Below are 20,827 nucleotides of genomic sequence, written 5' to 3' on the forward strand. Positions count from 1 at the left end.
AAAAAGAAGAAGAAGAGGTATTTTAATAGTTATATTCTAAGCATCACATTATCAGTTCCATGAGCTAAGTTACTAAACAACGTTTGTCTTTTCTCCATGTACTCCTATAAAAAAACACTGATGTGCCGCTACCATAATATCAGTTACTACCAGTTCTCCATTTCATATATCTAATACAAAATTAGAGGTTAACACGAGATGCATGATTGTAACGCCAAGTCAGAAAAGCAAAGGCCACTTACACAACAATCTATCACTTAGCAGTTGTAGCTGGGAGGAAAAAAGGATCTTTTCCGTTTCGGTAGACACTGAATAACTGAGTCGAGTATCTTCTATCCATCCTCTTGCAGTCAACAACCCCTTTCGAATCAAATATCTCCAGCTCTTTCAAGGACTTCTTTAAGTCCCCTTTGCAGTCCTATTCCATTAGAAAGTTGGCCAAAGTAGTAATCCTGTTAAGACAAAATATCAATCTATGCCAAAAGTGCATGAAAACCGTAAGATACTACTGTTGATCCTACTCATTACTTCGCAATAACTACAAACATTTTGCTGGCTGGCTGTCCTGCCCTGTGCACTTGCAGCCTCGAGCAAGAAAAGCTTGCTCCTGCCATCAGCATGACAACTACAGATATCAAAAATCTAGGGAAGGCAGCAAATCTTTTTATCTAACAATCAAGGAAAAATCGACCATTAATCTTTCTTGTTCTACCCAACTATGTTGATAATCCATATACGAAATCCACAGTCAGTGTAGATACTGAAATTTTTTATTTGAGGAATGAGGTAGTTACGAACTATTTACAGGACCATCTTATATCTCCATCTTATGCCAGTAGAAAAGGTTAAATGTATGACATGATCATTCCTCCTGACACATTCTGATTTTTATAAAATAAAGATAAGCTATCAGACGTTATGATATGGAAGTAATAAAGTTCTTAGTACCAAAGTGAGAGGATATTTTTCTAAGGTAAATCTTCTAATAGAGGAATTGCATCATTCATATCATATGGCTAATAGAGATGTTAATAAAACAACCTTACGAATTCCGCCGCAGATTATGAAAAAAGTCCATTCAACAAATTAAGCAATTGAACATAGACAATATATAATTGTAGACCAACAAGCTTTCAAAATCTTGCAACATTGTATTGCAACTACAAAGACAGTATTTTGATGCAGTTTTAAGAATAATCGAGATGGAAGAAAAGTGTACAGAATTCTTAATATACCTGAGCACATCAGAGAAATGGAACAACCCCTTTTCTGATATTTCATATTCGGATATCTGCTGTCGATGGAGAGCACACACGGCTCTCATACAGAGCTCAGGATCCTCTTCAAATGAAGAAAGCATATCATCCTCAGATATCCATTTCATTTCTTTGTCGTCGTTCCTATGCCTATATTTCATCGCCAGCATGTCCATAAGGCCACCAAGAGAATTTTTTGAACCAAACGAACTATCAGAATCTTCAGAACCGCCAGGACTTTCACCACAGTGATAGAACAAGTTACCAAAAGGCTCCTTACTCGTACCTAAATGATCTTGAGATGACGATCCATGTTGAGATGACGATCCATGTTGAGGCATTTTAGTCATAAGTTTTGTTGAAGTTGTAGGTTGCGCTAAAACCAGGTGAAGCAATTTGCACAGCTACATAAATTACAAAAATAATTTTAAACATCAAGTAAATTCAATTCAGATAAGATCAACACTCATGTTGGTTATGTTTTAGAGCAGGAAACATCGATGATCAAGTTCAGGTAAGGAAACTAAAGATCAGACATGCACACAAAAGAACCTCCATTACTCCATAGACCATACCCAGTTTGAAGCATTTCAGCATCAATTTTCATGAAAAACAACAGTGGGTCTTGGAAAAAACACAACATCTCTCGTGTAAAAGAAATAATAACCGAAAATATAACCTTAAATTGGTTTATAGGTTCTGAAATAAGTGGTGTTCACATTAAACTTGACACTGCTGAAGATAATGCAAGAGCAAATGCACATTAGCAGCTAAACAAGTCGCAAAAACTTCATTTACTTACGCCAGGAAACGTCACTGTGCTCCTAAACCCTCGTCTATATCAAAGGTTGAGAGCAGACGATGCAACTTATATAAATCCTTTTGTTTAAGTTAAATCACTAACAAACACAACTCTAAGTAAAATGAACTTATCATAGTCTTCAACTGACCGAAAACTCAAATAAAATTTCCAATGTTTTTTATTAAACACATAATAAGGTATTGTTTTTCATGAATACCAACCCTTAAAGCTCGTATCATGAAAATAAATGTATTCTACGCGTACACAAGGCAAATAATTGTTTCAGTACTTCCAAATAGATGGATTTCCCGAAAGAGATGTATCCTCTATAACAGATGAACCCTCACGCCAAATAGAGGGTTGAACTTCAACTGGGGGTAGATTTTGATTTCCGTTTGGCAGATGAGGAGCTAAGGGAACCGATGGAGATGGAGTATGTGGATTGTTTGGCGACACTTGCCGAATGATATCGTCAAATACCTTGACAAAAACTTTGTTCACTGTGTTGGTTATTAGCCTCAGTGCACTAGACCTGTTTTTGTATAAAGATGTGTAGTCCATACCTATGACCGCTCTGGCATGTGTCGCACAATGATTGCGCGTTATATTATTACAGGCCAATTCAGTGATCGCCGTAATGGCGCAATCCAAATCCATAATAGCGCAATGCAAAGCCATAATAGCGGTATATTGTATAGACCGTCAAGCACTAAGATAGTGGCAACCTACAGGTCCAGTGAAGCGCAAAGGTTGCACTACACTGTAAAGACATTTGGCTAAAGAATGAAGCTTATTGGCCGACACAATAAGGCTTCATTGAGGGAAAGGCAAGATGAGGCCAAAGTTGACAGATGCAACATGCGATGTTGGTATTGAGGCATATCCGTGGAATTGAGTTGGCCCAAACTCAAGGATGATGCATGAAGGTAGAATAGACCAAGAGTTGGTCTATGGAATTAGTTCAAGTCTGGCCAAAGCTTGGACACTGCAAACAAGCTAGTAATACCAGAGTGGCATTGGTATTCTCAAGCAAATTGGTTAAGCGTAGCATATGGCGCCAGAACAACCAGAATGAGTTTAAAGAGTTGGCCTCGATGATTGAAGCACAAAGATTGTTCGTGCATTGGATTAGAGTGATAAGCATGCAGGTCCAAGAGAGTTGAACATTGGATCAAGGCAGAATTCGGTAAAGCACAATAGTTGTGCAATACGGGTCAAGTAACGGTTACAAGTTGGTTACGAGCTTCACAAGCATGCCAATGACGCGAGATGAAGTAGAACGGTTATAAAAGGAGTTTATAAGTGTGGGAGAAGGTTCCTAACTGCAAGAGAACATGTGTTGGATGATTTGTGTGAGTTAGAGAAGAACTGGCCAGCTAGCACAGTTATAGGCGGTTATGGAACTGCTCCATGGGAAAATCAGTATGTTTACATGGGAGAGTGTTGATAAGCACGTAAGTGCTACATTTTATACCCATATTTATATTAGCTAGGACTCCATATATGGCGAATGACACTTGCTTTTGTAGAAAGTACAAGTGAATATGATCATCCAAATAATAAAAAGCAAAAATGTGAATCTAAGTGAATCTGCGACAAAATCACCAAAGTTACTTGCTGCATCAAGGGAGTCTGGAGCTTAATTTGGCTGCCAAGTTTACAAATTATGTGGCGGAATCAACCAACTATTTCACGGCCAGAAGATAGTTAATGGATCAAGCTAGCACGTCAATCCCACTGGAGGTCACACAGACGATGGTTTAGTGGATATTCATGCAAGTCCACTAAGATTTAAAGAAGGCTGAACGTGAGATGGTGATGGCTGGATAAACGGGAAGTGAGGCTGGAGAAAGTATGCTGTGACAGAAAATCCAGTAGTGCATGCAATGGTGATGATTCGACAGCAACACTTCTTAGGGGTTCTCGACATGGAACCAATCTCACTGGTGATTATTATCTAGTAACCATTGTCGGAAATGAGTGCCGGCTGAGTGGGTTTCGTCAGTGATGTCTATGTAAATATTGTAGACGAGAATGGAGGTGGTATCGATCTTGTTCTCAAACTGAAGATGACGGAGTTGGCGAAGAAACGGTGCTGGTAGTATAGGTGTCGGATTGTCCTAATGGCTGAGATGTTCAACACTAGCAAACAAAGCTGAGAAGAACGGTGTTGGCTGAGATGGCTTCTCAACCGGTTGAGGTGGTTATTGGACAGAAGAGAGAAATAATTGATGCACGTAAAGTCCGGAGTTGGGAGATGAATCTGTTAACATGGTTGCAGGCAGTGCAGTGGTGATTGATGAGTTTGTGGCTGCTGTGGACTGAGAAAACCAGGTAGATAAGAAGGAGGTGATAAAGCCGAGATGGAGAACGGTTATGGGTGTTTGAACGGATGGTTTCATTTCACCGGATTTGAGATGGACTGTATAATGGCGGTTGATTCCATGGAAGAAAGCCATGGTTCTCTAATACTTCGAATGGGCCTGTGTTGCTGGTGCGATTATTCTGCGAAGGTGGTTGGACTGGAGACCGGGGCTGGAGTTGTTGCTATGTCGAAGCCTGTTTAATCTGTGAGCCGGTGGATGCCAAGACTTGGTCGAAACAGGAAGAAGAAGATCTGGGAAGTATGAACCGATGGATTCAATCTGGAGTAGCTGCAGCAGTTATAACAACCAGTGGTGATGTTCCAATGATCGAAGTCTTGAAAGGGCAAGAAAATAAAAGGCGGAGTTGGGTTTATAATTGGATAACGGTACTTACTGGGCTGGACTTTGGTGAGTGCTGGCATGGATCGTAAGAGAAAGAACTGGAGTCTGGATTGCTATAAAGAGCTGGCGACACAGAAATAAGAGGGATCGGCCAGAGAGCCGCAGCGACAGAGTACTGGAGAGAACAGAAGGAGGCGGCTAGGACGAAAACAGGGAGATGGTTTGCAGTTCCATTTCTCCATTTCCGTTTTGGTTTGCTAGTGATTTTGTCTCATATGTTTATGGTTTTTAAGATAGCCATCTCTTACTAGATTCACGTAACTAGGGTTCATGATAGAAACCACTTTGAGCATAAGAACAATTTGATTTGAGATATATATGTTTTGGAGGCTATTATGAATTGATATGATTTTGTTTATTAACAGATGATGATATTAGTTGTTGCTTCACCGGGTTCAAAACCTCATGCGCGTAATGAGTAGTTTTGTAGTTATATTTGTCTCATTGTTTGATAATTCATGCTTGGATTCATTTCTTTGATGGGTTATGCTTAGGATAGCCAAATAATATTTGTGAACTAAAATTAGTTTCGTTTACTTTTCTCACTAATACATTTTGATGGTGCATGCTTGGATTTAATCTTTTGATGTGCTATGCTTCTCGTATACTAGTGATATTTGCGACTCTATGCATATAATAGGTGATGTCAATAGAACAATGAACTAATAAATATTTTAGAATTGTCTCTTTTCAGTAATTGAATAGAAATAGTGGTGGACACCATAAAACCCTGGTTACTTTCTTTCATATTGATTTTATTTTATCAGTTTAATTTTATTATTTCGTCTTCAATTATAAAAATCCTAAAATCTTCATTGTTGGTTAATCGATTAGACACACTGATTATTGATATTTTCACCGCTCCTTATGGGAACGACATGTACTTGCCTTTGTCTACTAGTTAGACACTGCGACTGCGGTTATTATATATAGGCAATCCCGAAAGCCTATCAAGTGTGAGACTCAAAATAAGAGAGTTTTTGCAAGGCTAAGGCTTGGTTCAAGGTGAAAAAGTATGTGTAAGTCTCTAAGTGGGAAAGTTTTGTATTTCTTCCCTTTAATGCAATAAAAAGAGTTGATTGTGTCATGTTCTAAGTGTTCTTGGTTGGCTTATTGTTGTTGACAAAGTATGGCAATGTTTGAATGCATTATGGGATGCATTTTAGAAGTTTAGGTGAAGATAAAGAAGGTTAAAGACTTCCGCTGAAGAACTATTGAGTTGGATGTTTGCATTGGTGCAAACTTATAAGGCTGAAGTGCAGGTGGATGAAGCTTTATTCACAGAAAAATTGTGCTGTCGGGTTACACTTTCACAGAAAATTTCTGTGGTGTTTGAAGGTGTGACATTTCGGGTATTAGAGTTGTGTTTGGTACACAGTTCAAGTGTATTTGTTGGATAATACGATGATATTTCTTTCTGTCTTAAGTTATTTTCCTGTGAGCAAGTATGTGGTGCATTATATTCAGAAAGTTTGCATTAGGAATGGGTTCTAATGGCATGATGATCGACGAAGAACTACCAGGTACGTTCGATCAACTAGAGGAGTATGTTGATCTCGACAGTATGACCATTAATTTGGATACTGATGTCCTTGATATTCCTATTATTTCTGAAGATAAGGGAAGGCTAGATTTACTTGAAGGAAGAACGTCATATTGGTTGAAAGAATTCGATGAAAGGGTATTTGCAGTGGAAGACAAGGTGTCTGATGCAGCCTTGTTGAATTGCGAAACCAATTCTGAAGTAACTGAATTGAAGGGGAAATTCAGAGACATGAAGACCATAATAACAGGCCATGCAAATCAAATGTCAGATGAGATTACAAGCCTTCGTAAGTTAATCAGTAATGACATGTTTGCAGGGGAAAACGTGAATGGAGAAAGCTCTAATCGAGTCTCCGAGCCAAGAGTTTATGCTGGTTCCAGAAAGGAAAGATAAATTTAGAATTTCTTGTATGACGTTGAGGCATAGTTTGAGGCGAATGGAACTGGGGAAGGCCAAAAGGTAACTCTCGCAGGAAATTACCTTGGTGGTGATACAAAGGTATGGTGGAGAACTATGCTGCAAGAAGATGTAGCTGTTGTTTATGCCAATCCTATGTTATGGAATGCCATGAAAGATTGACTGAGATGTCAGTTCTTGCCAAGCAATGGTGCTTGGTGCGCAAGAGAGAGTTTGTGTACCCTAAAGATGACGGGTACACCACATGCCTATGCTTAAAACTTCCTTGCTTTGGCGCAAGAAGTACCTGGCATGAGTGAAGAAGATCAGATGTTCCATTTTCTGAGTGGCGCGAGTTCGTTGGTCATTGCTGAACTCAAGAGGCGCAAAATTCAAAGTATCCAGATGGCTATTCAAGCGGTAAGAGAGCTTACCAGTTGCAAAACAACTGAAGATGTGCAAATATATGAAGGTAAGTCCAAAGGAAATGAAAAATATGTAGGCAGTAAGAGCAAGCATGAGCCGAAGGAAGATTAAATATTCCCTTTAGCCCGGAAGTATAGGGTATTTTTCATTTGCAAAGGTTTACACTTCGCTAGAATATATGACACTTAAGGCACAACTCAATGCATTAGTTGGGGATGATTATGTGAGTCATTCTAGCAAGACTCGTGAAGGACCAAGTGAAAGTTCGAGGAAAAGGCCTCACAGCGAAATTGTCGCTCACTTCGACAAAAGAAACTAAGCTAAGAACAAGAGTAATTTTTGTTGTCTCCATTGGAGACACTTTAACGCCACAAACAAGAGTGTTTTTTAGCCATGTTTTACGTAGCTTAGTTGTTGGTTGTTGCAAACTCTGTGCGTAGAGTTTGGTTGTACAGACTTTTATTTGAGTCTTCAAGTTTATATATAATTTGATTTGGTATAAGTAAGTTTCTTTGTTAATGAAGTTTTAGCTTTCCAAAAGTGATCAGCGGATCAATCATGTAATGGTACATGATCTTGTTATGTAAGAGAAGCAATGAATGAAGGTGTTTTCGTTTATAAAGTCTTGCCTCTTTATTTACGATGTAAATCTGGTTCATGGGGAGATGTTGCAGTAGCATACTTATCCTAACATATGCAATGGCGGGACAAGTTTAAAGCTAATAAGCAAAGCATAGGACAGAGGTCCTAGTTGATGCAAAAATGATGTTGTTGATTAGGGATTGCAAAATGGCACGACGACAGATGGGCGGTGATAGTGCAAGCAATGCAGCAAGATATAAAATCAATTCATCAGCAAGCATGAGTTGGCTAGAACTCATGGCCTTGGCGAAATACACACACTTTCCAGGCAGCAAGCAATGCGGTTTAAAGAAATAGTTGGAGACCTTATTGGCTTTGAAGGCATGGCGGATGGACAGCTAATAGGTTAGGAAAATTTATGTCCAAAAGATTGTTAGTCACAATTTCCTAGATGGTTGTGCAACTCAATATTTTTGCTTTAGCGAGTTAGGCAAAGAAAACTTGCAATTCTGGTTTGGGTATGCGACATTTCATAAGTAGGAAGAGTTTATACCTAGTGGCCACATTCAAAGAAATGAGTTCTTGAATGATGCTTGTATAATCAAAGTTTGGAGAGGAAGGAAGTGTTTGATTCGGGTGTCTTATACAAATATAACCCATGTTCGTTTTATGATGTGCTTAACAAGGGAATGAAGAACTAAAGTTCAAGGCATATGCCAGCAAAATTGATTGAAAATGAATCCAAGTCATTTGCAAGCCCTTGTCATGTTGAGTTCGATGCAAAAGACAAAGTCGGGGGAGGGGGTGATGAAAGACCATGGCAATGATCGTGGTGATCAGTTGAGAAAAATCATTATATGTGTACACTTAGGCGTAAATGATTCAAGACGAAATTCAGGACTAAAAAAATTGTCTAAGAAGAATTCTAGGTTTCATTTGGGTATTTATGCGTGATTTGAGTAGTCGTGTAAGCGTAGTGTAAGACACTGAGAAGTGGCTCAAGTAGATGAGATCAATGGAAAAGAAGTAAAGCTAAGTGACGTTGATGCTAAGGCATGAAAAGTTGGCATAATGCGAAAGCCATCAATGGTTGCTGGATTTCAGAAAAGGTTCTGAAAATGCATACAGCGAGGTTAAGACAAGTATAGTGGTTATACTGGGTCGCGTTCAATGAGGGTGGTGTACGGATTAAGTGGGGGAGGTCTATGACCGGTATGGAAAGTGTCGCACAATGATTGCGCGTTACACATTTGCAGGCCAATTCAGTGATCCTCCGTAATGCAAAGCCACAATAGCGCAATGTAAATCCATAATAGCGGTATACTATATATACCGTCAAGCACTAAGATAGTGGCACCCTGCAGGGACAGTGAAGCGCAAAGGTTGCGCTACATTGTAAAGACTTTTAGCTAAATAATGAAGCTTATTGTCCGACACAATAAGTTTTCATTGAGGGAAAGGCAAGATGAGGCCAGAGTTGACATATGCAACATGTGATATTGGTATTGAGCCATATCTGTGGAATTGAGTTGACCCAAACTCAAGGATGATGCATGAAGGTAGAATAGACCATGAGTTGGTCTATGGCATTAGTTCAAGGCTGGACAAAGCTTGGAAAGTGCAAACAAGCTAGTAATGCAAGAGTGGCATTTCTATTGTCAAGCAAATTGGTTAAGTGTAGCATATGGTGCCAGAACAACCAGAATGAGTTTGAAGAGTTGGCCTCGATGATTGAAGAACAAACATTGTCCGTGCATTAGCTTAGAGTGATAAGCATGCAGGGCCAAGAGAGATGAACATTGGATCAAGGCATAATTCGGTAAAACACAACAGTTGTGCAATACGGCTCAAGTGACGGTTAGAAGTTGGTTACGAGCTTCATAAGCATGCCAATAACGCGAGATGAAGTAGAGCTGTTATAAAGGGAGTTTATAAGCGTTGGAGAAGGTTCTTAACTACAAGAGAACAAGTGTTGGATGATTGGTGCTAGTTGGAGAAGAACTGGCCAGTTAGCACATTTATAGGAGGTTATGGAACTGCTCCATGGAAAGATGGCTATCCCCAGCGTGTGCAACGGTTGTGCACGGTTTTTTCCAAGTAAATCTGATGTATAAATAGTCCTAAGGCATGGAAAAATCAGTATGTTTACATGGGAGAGTGTGAGACTCAAAATATGAGAGTTTTTGTAAGGATAAGGCTTGATTCAAGGTGAACAAGTCTGTGTAAGTCTCTAAGTGGGCAAGTTTTGTATTTCTTCCCTTTGATGCAATAAAAAGAGTTGATTGTGTCATGTTCGAAAAGTTCTTGGTTGGCTGATTGTTGTTGACAACGTATGGCAATGTTTGAATGTATTAGGGGATGCATTTCAGAAGTTTAAGTGAAGAGAAAGAAGGTTAAAGACTTCCGCTGAAGAACGGTTGAGTTGGTTGTTTGCATTGATGCAAATTTATAAGGTTAAAGTGCAGGTGGGTGAAGCTTTATTCACAGAACCACTGTGCTACCGGGTTACACTTTCGAAGAAATTTTCTAGAGTGTTTTAAGGTGTGACAATACCCATGGGAGACATCATACTTTTGGTTAATGGGATCTGAAGGATATTTCCTTCCTCAGATTAAAATGGATGCACTGGTGATTCGATGCAGTTCAGGCTGCAAACATCTTCTTTAAATATAAGGAATAGACCACTAGCGTCTATATTAAGCAGTCCCGAAACAATTTGTGGGAAACCTACTTCTTCCAACCACATTGATGAGTGCCAAATATTGTATATATTTATCCCTTTTTGTTGGCATTTAACTCATCTTTTATGCATTAATTCTACATTTTATCCCATATTCTGTATTTTCATTGTTTTCAAGAATAAATATTTTTATTAATTAATTTTGCATTTTTAGGTAATAAATAAAGTTCGGATGAGTCGCGGAGCAAAAAGAGCAGAAAAGTAGTGAAAAGCCGGGAGAAATCACGCAAGGAAGCCGCGAAGAATGGTGCGCACAACCTCATTTTCTACACACAAAAACGCCTCCATTCTCAGCCATCAGATCAGTTCTCAGAAGCATCCGATGGTCGCTCCTTCATAGAGTATCAAAATCTGAAGTCTCTGCCAAGCACCACAGCGCTGAAATTCCAAGCCTTCAGATTAGATGGTAGTTGAATCCAACGGTCGCTCCCTTGCTGTTCATCAACGTTTGATATCTCCGCCTTACACTACAACACCTAACCCCATCTAGAGCCGTTAACTTCGTTGTATCAAAAAATCTGACGGTCGCTACCAACCTCATCAGGAGAAACCATCCGATCCACCTACCAGCTTCACATCCCACGGCCCATCTCACGAAACATCATCTCTTGATGGACCCGCCTCACACCCTAGTGACCGAGCACCTACACCTCAAACAAACGCACCCTTCCCTTTCTCCATCGAACCCATCTCCTCCATCACCCCCCCTCTGCAGAACCACCTTCTTCACCTGCCGCACCACCATCATCACCACCACTCCCTGACGCCACCAAACACCACCAAACCAACTCTATTCTACCTAAGCCCATCATCACCATCACGTACCATCTCTTTAGCATCACTAATTTCTCCAATTTCTCATCTCTCTGCTCACTGAAACCCTAGGTGAGAAATTGGGGATATAAGTGATGATTAAAGCAACAATTGGAGCTCGAGAGGAACGAGAAGAAGTAATTGGAGAGTGGGTCGACGAGATGGAGCGAATATCTCATCAACAGTAGGTAAATCAATTTCACCAAACCCTAGTTCTACTGTTTTGGGGAAAATTGGGGGAAAACCCTAAATGGGTAATTGGGTATAAATTGATGTTATGTGAAGTGTGTAGGGGACACTGTATATCTCTCTGGACTAGCCAGTAGAGAATTTGTCACAAAATTTTATTGAACTTCAAATTTCAGTGCTTATCAGTGAACAGTTGAATATTGTATATGTGTTTAGTTATCTCAAATGATGCTAGTTGTGTTTGAATTATTACATGTGATGAATGTGATTGCCTTATCCATGTTTAGCATGAGCTAATCAGCATCAGGCCAAGGCTCAGTGAAGCCTTGTGCACTGTCATGTGACTAGAAGCTAGGATGGTTCTCCTGTTGCTGTGTTTTGATTGAGCAAATGGGAGATACCAATGCTCATAGAGCCTGTGATTGGCTGTACTGTCAAAAGACAGCCAATGCTAGGGGTAGACTAGTGAGCAATTTGGTGTTCTTCCATTTCTAGATGTATGCTTAGGAACAAACATAACCTAGAAACATGTCATTTGATTAGGACACAAGGTGGATCATAAGCCTTGGCTTACCCACCAATTCCCTTTCAGTCACTTATATTTTCAGTCCTGTGTGTTTGCAATTCAGTTATTTTCTTGCCTTTTATTTTCTTGCACTTTGTAGCTACTGTGCACTGAAGTCAGTGCACAAACTCACCTTGCCCTTGGCTTCCAAGCCTTGGTTCTTTGCTGATTTACCTTGTCTGTTATCTTTCCCTGCTGTGGTTCTTAACTGTTTCTTTATTGCTTTACCTTGCATCTTTGGTTCATGCCATTTACCTTGTTTTGCTCACTGCCATAGTGCATTGTCACCATTGTTAGCCTAGGAAGACTTCTTGTATGCTCCTCTCCCTGTGGACAAACCCCCACTCATCACTATATTATAAATCTTGACCTTGTATACTTGCAAATGTTTTGTGTGCATCTTAATCATCACAACACACATCCAGAAAAAAATTTCCTTCATGCAGACAAATATATCTTGATGTAATTCAATGACTAGTCATTTATATGAACAACGATATATGGCATGAAATGATTTGACTACGTTGTGGGTTGGGAGTGGAGATGTATTCACATTATTTTGTATAATTCTCTTGACAAACAAACTCTATGTTGATGCCGTGAAGGTGACTGATAGGCTTTGGTATTTCGCCGTTCTTATATAATGTAGGACTTCTTACACATTCATTCTATGATGAATGTGTTCAAATTAATGGTATTTTACAAAGATACTGCACATATAAGAGATTTAAAAGTGATGACAATTATATTAATTAGAAGAGTCATTTTGATATTAACTTAGTGGGGCGGGCGAATTCGAACAGAACTTACCGATAAACGGATTTTTCATACCGCTATTTCCGTTTTGTGATGAACAGCACAGATACCTTATCGGATGTTAAATTAGGCCAAGTAGTCAAACTCTCAATACGTATGATAATTAGAAATCATTAAATAATTTAATTGAGTCCGTAACGGTGATATTTTTGAATCTCAATCTGCATCGGCTTGTGAATAGGGATGGCATGGAGCGGGTATGGGGCAGGTATACCAATCCCAGTCACTGCCATGTCCGTAAAATAGTTACCCATACCCGCCCCGTTATCCACATGAATTGGGGGCGGGTATGGGGAATACCCTAATGAGACGGGTTTTTTCATGGGTTATCCGTAACACCGAGCTAATACATAATTTATTTATAATCAAAACTTAAATATGGTTCAAACAAAAATAATATCATAAGAATAATGAATTTAAAAATTCATCTTAAAGTGAATAAAAGAATCTTCAAATGACTTATTAGTTTTTCTACTTTTCCCTTTCTCATCATGTCTTTGTCCACGTTAACCATTTCATTATCTGCATCATTTTTTCTATTTTAACTTTTAAAGAATGTATTTGATCACAACAAAGAAGCCAAGATGATGGATATACAAAAACGATCAAGAGTGTAATAAAGGAAAGAAAGCTCGACTAAGTGGTAGAAGTATAAAAATTCGATACAAATTCTTGCATAAAAGAAAAACTCAGGCTCGGCGCGTGTATATCTTGCTTGAGGAATTAAATTCTTTCTTCTTCTTACTTTTAATTCTTTTCCTCCTTCGCTTTTCTTCTTAATGTCTTTTTGAATCTTATCTTTAGATCTTTTAATTCTTCTTTCCTTAGCTGCTTTGTTACTTTTTTTGAAAATTTTAGTTATACATTTTCAATTTCAAATTGATCCCTTTCTGCTTTGCTAATGAAGAACTAAATCTTTTGCAGGTGTTTTCCTTACAGTCCTTAAGTGGTTTAACCAGTATGGTTATTTGGAGCTCGCTTCCAACTCAGTCAAACAGTTTTGTTTATTAGAAAGTATTGCTAATCATCTCCTTTAGATGATAAATATCAGTATGTTGCAAGTCACTTTTAGATCCAGGGAGGTCTCATTAGGATTGATTATAGTTTTCTTCTTCATTATTTACCAATCTTTCCAATCTGGAAATTTTCATGTTCATGGAGATTCAAAAATTCAAACTCTAATTTTGGCTCCATACTCAGTCAACTTCGGTTACCATATTTATAGCTCGGCTAATATCTGGCACTCTCCTTTTTTAGATCAATCAACTGAGAATTACTTTCCCCCAAAAATAGCTTATGTTGTAACGTCATCCCTCAATCACAAGGATGTTCTTTCCTATCTAAATAATCCTCATAACTACTCGAGATTTCTTCTCTTGATTAAAAGCAAACACTCTTTTGAGTCATTCTCTATTCATTTAAACCTTTATAGAATTAAAACCCTAGTTTCTCTTGTTAATATGGATTCTAGTTCTGATTCCCAAGTTTCGAAGGTTCCTAAGCAACTGAAAAAAACTTCCATATCTCAAAAAGCTAGTCTTGAAAGAAAAGTTGTAGGTTCTGCTAAACTTATTGATGATGATGATGAAGAATGGTCAACCAGTTTACTGGGTATAATTTTTCACAAGGACAAGATGGAGTTGAAGCTTGTCAGCACTGAAATCAATAAATTGTGGAAGAGATACAAAAATAATTTTATGAAGGTGATAGGTAGGAATCTTTTTTTTATCAAACCAAACACTGAAGAGGAACAAGAGGAAGTTATCAAGAGAGATCTTTGGATTGTTAATGACGCTCTTTTTGCAGTTCAAAAGTATGATCATTCTAAAAAGCCAGAAGAACATGAATTTCTCACCCCGGAATTTACAGTATATTTGAAGAAACTGAAGTTGGAACATCTAAACAAGGTTGTTGTGGATGAAGCTAATATCTTCTTTGGAACAAAGATTTCAACCGATCCATCTATTTGTCATCCTAGATATGGATCTTATATTGCAGCTAGAGTCCTAACTGACCTTAACTTTCCAATGATAAGAGGATCTTGGTGGAATACAAGAGATGAAGGTCAAGTCTGGATTAAATACCACTAGAAAACTCAGCCACATAATTTATGTCCCAAATGTTATGTGATTGACCATAAGGAAGAAAATTGTGCTTTCTTTGCACATAAGCTTTTTCTGGATAGACTCACTATTGAAGAATATGAACAATATCAGCTTGATCACCCTTTTGATGCTGAAGATCAAGAAGAAGATCTTATGAATGAGGAGGAGAATGTTATTATTGATGATTCTACCAAACCTACTGAAGTGGAAGAAAATGGTGAAGATACTAGGCAGAATAAGAGAATGAGAAACTCCAAGCTGAATGAGGAGCCTTCTAATAATCCTCACAATATTCATGTTACTCCCTCTAGTTTAACTCCTACTCCCACTGACCCAACTACTGATATTAACATCAACAATGAGATGGAGATGGACAAAAATGGTGAAGGAGCTGAATCCACTACTGTTGGACAACAAGGAATTCCTGCAATTCAGGTATTTAAAATTATTTTTCCTTCTTCAAAACTTCTAGCTTTAAAACTTGTTAACATATTGTGTGTTCTTTACTACTGCAACTTAGGACAGATGAAAATCTTAGCTTGAATTGTCAAGGCTTTTGCCAAAAACCAACTAGAGACCATCTCCTTCATTTAAATAAGATTCATAATCCTGATTTAATCTTTGTTTATAAAACTAAAATAAATGACAACAGAGTCTTAACACTCTCTAAATCCCTGTTTTTCCCAAATTCTTTTTACATTCCTTCTGTGGGTCTAGCTGGAGGTTTATTGCTTTTATGGAAGGATGGATTTCAAGTTGATATAGTCAATTCTAGTCCTAACATGATTAATTCTATAATCTTGAATGATCCCTCTAAGGGAGAATGGTTTTTCTCTTGTTTGTATGGTACCCCATATAAAGAAGAACAAATTCAACAATGGGAATACATCAAAGATATCAGTAAAGCTGTTAAGATTCCATGGGTTGTAATAGGAGATTTAAATATTACTCTTAATGAAAATGAAAGGGTAAATCATGCTTCCTCTTCTAGTAATAGTATTATTACTCAATTGGTAAGAGAAGCTAATCTCATGGACCTAGGATTTAATGGAAACCAATTTACTTGGACAAGTAATAAACATGGAACAGGTAGTATTAAAACTAGATTAAATAGAACCTTAGTTAATAGTGATTGGTTCCTAAAATTTCCAGACTCTGGTTTATCTCATGTTACTCGAAATAGTTCAGACCATACTCCTATACTGTTACAGTTATATCATAGCTTAACTGTTAACGGTAAAAATTGGAAATTTTTTGAAAACTGGCTTCATAACTCTACTTGTGCAACTGAAATTGAAAATTCTTGGACTACTAATGTATCTGGTTCTGCAACTTTAGTTTTCATGAATAAACTGACCAACACTAGAAAGCAGCTATCATTATGGAACAAGAATACCTCTGGTCATATTCAAAAAACAATATCTCAGTTGAAGGATCAGATGTCCTCACTTCAGCAGTCTGATATCAATGGCAGCAATACTCATAAAGTACTTCAGTTGGAGGCAAGAAATAGCAAAATGGGATGACATTGAGTCTAGTTTTTGGAGACACCAGGGAAAAGATAAATTTCTTGGTGAAATGGACATGAACACCAATTATTTTCATAATAGGGCAAATATGAGAAGGTCTAGAAATAGAATTGACAGTTTATTAGCACCTGATGGTACTTGGTACTGTGATAGAGCTGCACTGGATTATCTATTAACAACACACTTCAAGAAGATAAGTACTTCAGTTGAGACAATAGACAACTATCACTTTCTTGAGCATATTCCTAAATGTATCTCAGATGAAAACAATGCAGAACTTTTTCTTATTGCATTTGAAGCAGAAATTCATGATACCCTCATGTCCATGGAATGTTAGACCTATCCTGGACCTGATGGGTTCCCTCCTGGTTTTTATCAAACTCAGTGGAGTACAGTCAAGAATGATCTTATTTCTATGATCCAAATTTTTTTCCATTCAGGGTTTCTTCTTAAGCAGCACAACAAGACAAGGTTTTCCTTAATTGCGAAGATTTCTACACCTCATAAACTAGAAGATTATAGACCAATTGCTCTCTGTAATACTTATTACAAGCTAATATCCAAGATTATTGCCAGAAGAATGAAAAAACATATGGAAAAGATAATTTCTCCAATGAAGACTGCTTATGTTCCAGGGAGGTTAATTTCTGAGAATATCTCTCTAGTTCAGGAAATGGTTCAAACAATGAAGAAACAATCAGGGCAAGTAGGTTCCTTAGCACGGAAGATGGAAATGTCAAAAGCAGTTGACAGATTAGAATGGGGATTTCTCATGGAGGTATTAAGGAAATTTGGATTCTGTGAAAAATGGTGCCAATTGATATATCAGTGTATCTATACAACTCAGGTATAATTTCTTCTCAATGGTTCTCCGTGTCAACCTTTTCACCCCACAAGAGGACTAAGACAAGGAGATCCATTATCTCCTTATCTCTTCGTCATTGCAATGGAGTCTCTCTCTAGAAAATTACCTTATTGTGAACAAGCTAAGACAATCTTAGGGGTAAAATTGCTAGAAGAGCTCCAAAGATTAAACATCTCTTATTTGCAGATGATTGCTTGCTCTTTGCCAAAGAAAATCTAGATCAAACAAAGCAAGCTTCTGGAAGTCATTGAGGAGCTTAGTAACTGCTCAAGGTAAGTTATAAAATTCAATAAATCTTCAGTTTATTTTAGTAACAATGTCAATCCTTCTTCAACTGAGACTTTAGCTGGTATTCTTTAAGTTCCTATCATGGACAAAAAAGAAAAATATTTAGGTCTTCCATTCTTCGTTGGAAGAAATAAGAAACTTCCCTTTTCTCTTTTAGTTGAGAAGATGGATACAAGACTATCCAAGTGGAATTCTACAAATCTTTCTGAACCAGGGAGAACAGTGATGATCAATGATGAGTGCCAAATATTGTATATATCTATCCCTTTCTGTTGGCATTTAACTCATCTTTTGCGCATTAATTCTACATTTTATCTCATATTCTGTATTTTCATTGTTTTCAAGAATAAATATTTTTATTAATTAATTTTGCATTTTTAGGTAATAAATAAAGTTCGGATGAGTCGCGGAGCGAAAAGAGCAGAAAAGTGGTGAAAAGCCGGGAGAAATTACGCAAGGAAGCCGCGAAGAATGGTGCGCACAACCTCATTTTCTACACACAAAAGCGCCTCCTTTCTCAGCCGTCAGATCAGTTCCCAGAAGCATCCGATGGTCGCTCCTTCATAGAACATCAAAATCTGAAGTCTCTGCCAAGCACCACAGCGCTGAAATTCCAAGCCTTCAGATTAGATGGTAGTTGAATCCAACGGTCGCTCCCTTGCTGTGCATCGAAGATTGATACCTCCGCCTTACACTACAGTACCTAACTCCATCAAGTACCGTTCGTTTCGTTGTATCCATTCATCCGACGGTCGCTCCTCGCTTGCCTCCGCATCACCATCCGATCTACCTACCATCTTCGCATCTCGCAGCTCAGAGTCACAGAACATCAAGATTGGATGAACCCGCCTCACACCCTAGCGACCGAACCCTACCACCTAACCAAACACCCCCCTTCTCTCCCAAACCATCGAGCCCCTCTTCCATCACCTCCCCTCTGCAACTGACCACCACCTGCTCCGCTACCCACTCCATCTGCCACCACCACCATCTCAATACGAGCTCTCAAATCACTCAACAACCCTAACCCACATCATTACTTCCCCTTTCACCAACTCTATGTCCTCCTAATCACTCAATTTCACGCCTCTCCCATGTCAGGAACCCTAGAGGTGAAATTGACAAATTAGGTGAAATAGAGTTGCAATTGGAGGCGTGGATAACATCAGGAGAGTCAGAGGAAGGATGGGTCGACGTCAATTTGACGATTAGGTGAGCTAATTTCACTGTTGGAATTTGGGGATTTTTCTATAAACCCTAATTGTATAATTTAGGGATTTGGGGGTATAAATAGACTGTGGGGGTTGTGTTAGAAACTATGCTTGGAGTAGCCAACATCCAAGACTTTCATGTCCTGTTAATTTTCAGTTTCAGCTCAGTTCATGTTTCAGTTCAATTTCAGTTAAATGTGTATGTTTTATTTTCTTGCTTTGTCACTGTTAAATGTGCTTATGTTATGTTCTGTTAATGTTATGTGCTTGTTTAATTTCATGTTTTGATTTCCAATTCATTCCTGTTACATTTGTCCTGTTAACATGTGTTGTTGCTCACTGCCATGTAATGTTCCTGTCATGTTTGTTTTGCTGTCACAATTGATGGAATGCTAGGCTAGGTATCTGTGAAGCATTGGTGTGATTGTGCAATGGAAGAAATCAGTGCTCATAGCAAGCTGATTATCTTGCCATTCTTGTTGTATGCTTAGGTTGCAGTGTTGATTGAGCTTTGGGAGAAACTAGTGCTCATAGCAAGCTAGTTCTCTTCCCATTCTTTTAGTATACCTCCTGAATGCCTTAGTCTAGCCTTGCTTCATTTTAGCTTCATTATCATCCCTGCCCTTGGCTTAGGCCTTGGTTCATCTTGTTTTGTTTTGCTTTTGTTCACTGTTTGTTGTTGTTTAGTTTTCATTTGCTTTGTTCCTTATTTTTGCCCTGTGTTGCTTTTGCTTGCTGCTTGTACATTCTGTTGCTTGTGCATTCTGTTTTGCTTTCCTTTCCACTGCTTGTGCAGCTGTTGTACAGTGCTGCTGCCTTCTTTCTTTGCACTGCTGCAGCTGTTGCTGCCACTTCTTTCTCCTGCACTGCTGCAGCTGCTGCAGTTGCTGTTGCTGTTTCTTTTGCCTCTGCCAAGCTGCTGCTGCTGCTGTGCAGCATTTGTGCTGCTGCTGCATTTCTGTTGCTTGTGCATTCATCTTGCACTGTTTGCTGCTGCTGCTGCCCTTCTGCTGTGCAGTCCTGCTACTGCTGCTGTTGCAGCCACAGTTCACTAAGCCCAGCCACAGTTCACTAAGGCCCATTCCATAGTTAAGGCCAAAGCCTAGTTCACTACCAAGCCAAAGCTCACTTCAAACTGAAGCCCAATTCAGTCAACTGTGGGCTTAACCAAAGCCCAGTTGTTTAAGACCAAAGCCCAAATTCATTAAGGCCCAATCCAATTCAGGCTTAATCAAAAGCCTAAGTTTAAGGCCAAAGCCCATTTACACTTCAAAGACCAACTGAGCCCAAGCTCAGTTCATTGTGAACAAACCCATTAGCACTCAAAGCCCAATTTAAGCCAAAAGGCTTCATAGCCCAATAGCGATTTAGGAACCCAATTAGCTAGAACACTCCAAAACACACCCGATCTTTGTGGATCGACCCGTACTTGCACGAGCTACAACCGACGACCGTGCACTTGCGGTATTACTGTAGGCCCCCGTTTTTCTGCGCTCATTTCTATATACCCTTTCGGGACCTGCCAAGTTTTTGGCGCCGCTGCCGGGGACTAACAAGTTTTTGGCGCCGCTGCCGGGGACTAACAAGTTTTTGGCGCCGCTGCCGGGGATTGGTGCTGTGTTTTATCTGTGTTTTTTATTAGCTATTTTGCATTTCACTGCATAGCATTTGCATCTGCATCTGCTACACTTCATTTGCTGTTGGACCTGCTAATCTGAACCTGTTTTTCCTCTGCTGGGACGCCACCAAGGAAAAGAACCAAAACCCAACTGGGTTTTTGCAACAATATCAGAGCAGCTGGGCTGTGCTAAAAAGGTAAGCCTAAACCCATTCCATTGAGAGAACCCAACCTGTGGGCTTCCAAATTTCTTTAATTGTGGGCTTGTAATAATTAACCCAATTTTTTGGGCTTTTTATTTTTCTATTTTGG

The 20,827-nt window shown here is 38.9% G+C and overlaps 1 protein-coding gene across 1 annotated transcript; it reads right to left on the reverse strand.

Moving 5' to 3' along the window:
• Window positions 1–253: 253 nt before the first annotated feature.
• Window positions 254–2,736, reverse strand: LOC113329670. The gene is made up of 4 exons (XM_026576521.1): window positions 2,539–2,736; window positions 1,236–1,660; window positions 529–607; window positions 254–418 (listed from the first exon to the last, which is right to left on the reverse strand). Exons 1-4 carry the CDS (start codon window positions 2,734–2,736, stop codon window positions 254–256), a joined length of 867 nt encoding a protein of 288 aa, XP_026432306.1.
• Between the last annotated feature and the right edge of the window lie 18,091 nt (window positions 2,737–20,827).

This window comes from Papaver somniferum, unplaced genomic scaffold (assembly GCF_003573695.1).
Source record: "Papaver somniferum cultivar HN1 unplaced genomic scaffold, ASM357369v1 unplaced-scaffold_117, whole genome shotgun sequence".
NCBI classification, from domain to species: Eukaryota; Viridiplantae; Streptophyta; class Magnoliopsida; order Ranunculales; family Papaveraceae; genus Papaver; species Papaver somniferum.

Bases quoted from the DNA above. Each gene is read 5' to 3' on its own strand.
- LOC113329670 (XM_026576521.1), bottom strand. From the start codon at position 2,736: ATGGCTTTGCATTGCGCTATTATGGATTTGGATTGCGCCATTACGGCG. The intron at 1,661-2,538 runs GTATTTGACGAT...TAATTTATGTAG, and splicing joins TGAACAAAGTTTTTGTCAAG to CTGTGCAAATTGCTTCACCT. The intron at 608-1,235 runs GTATATTAAGAA...TGCTGATGGCAG, and splicing joins CATTTCTCTGATGTGCTCAG to GAGCAAGCTTTTCTTGCTCG.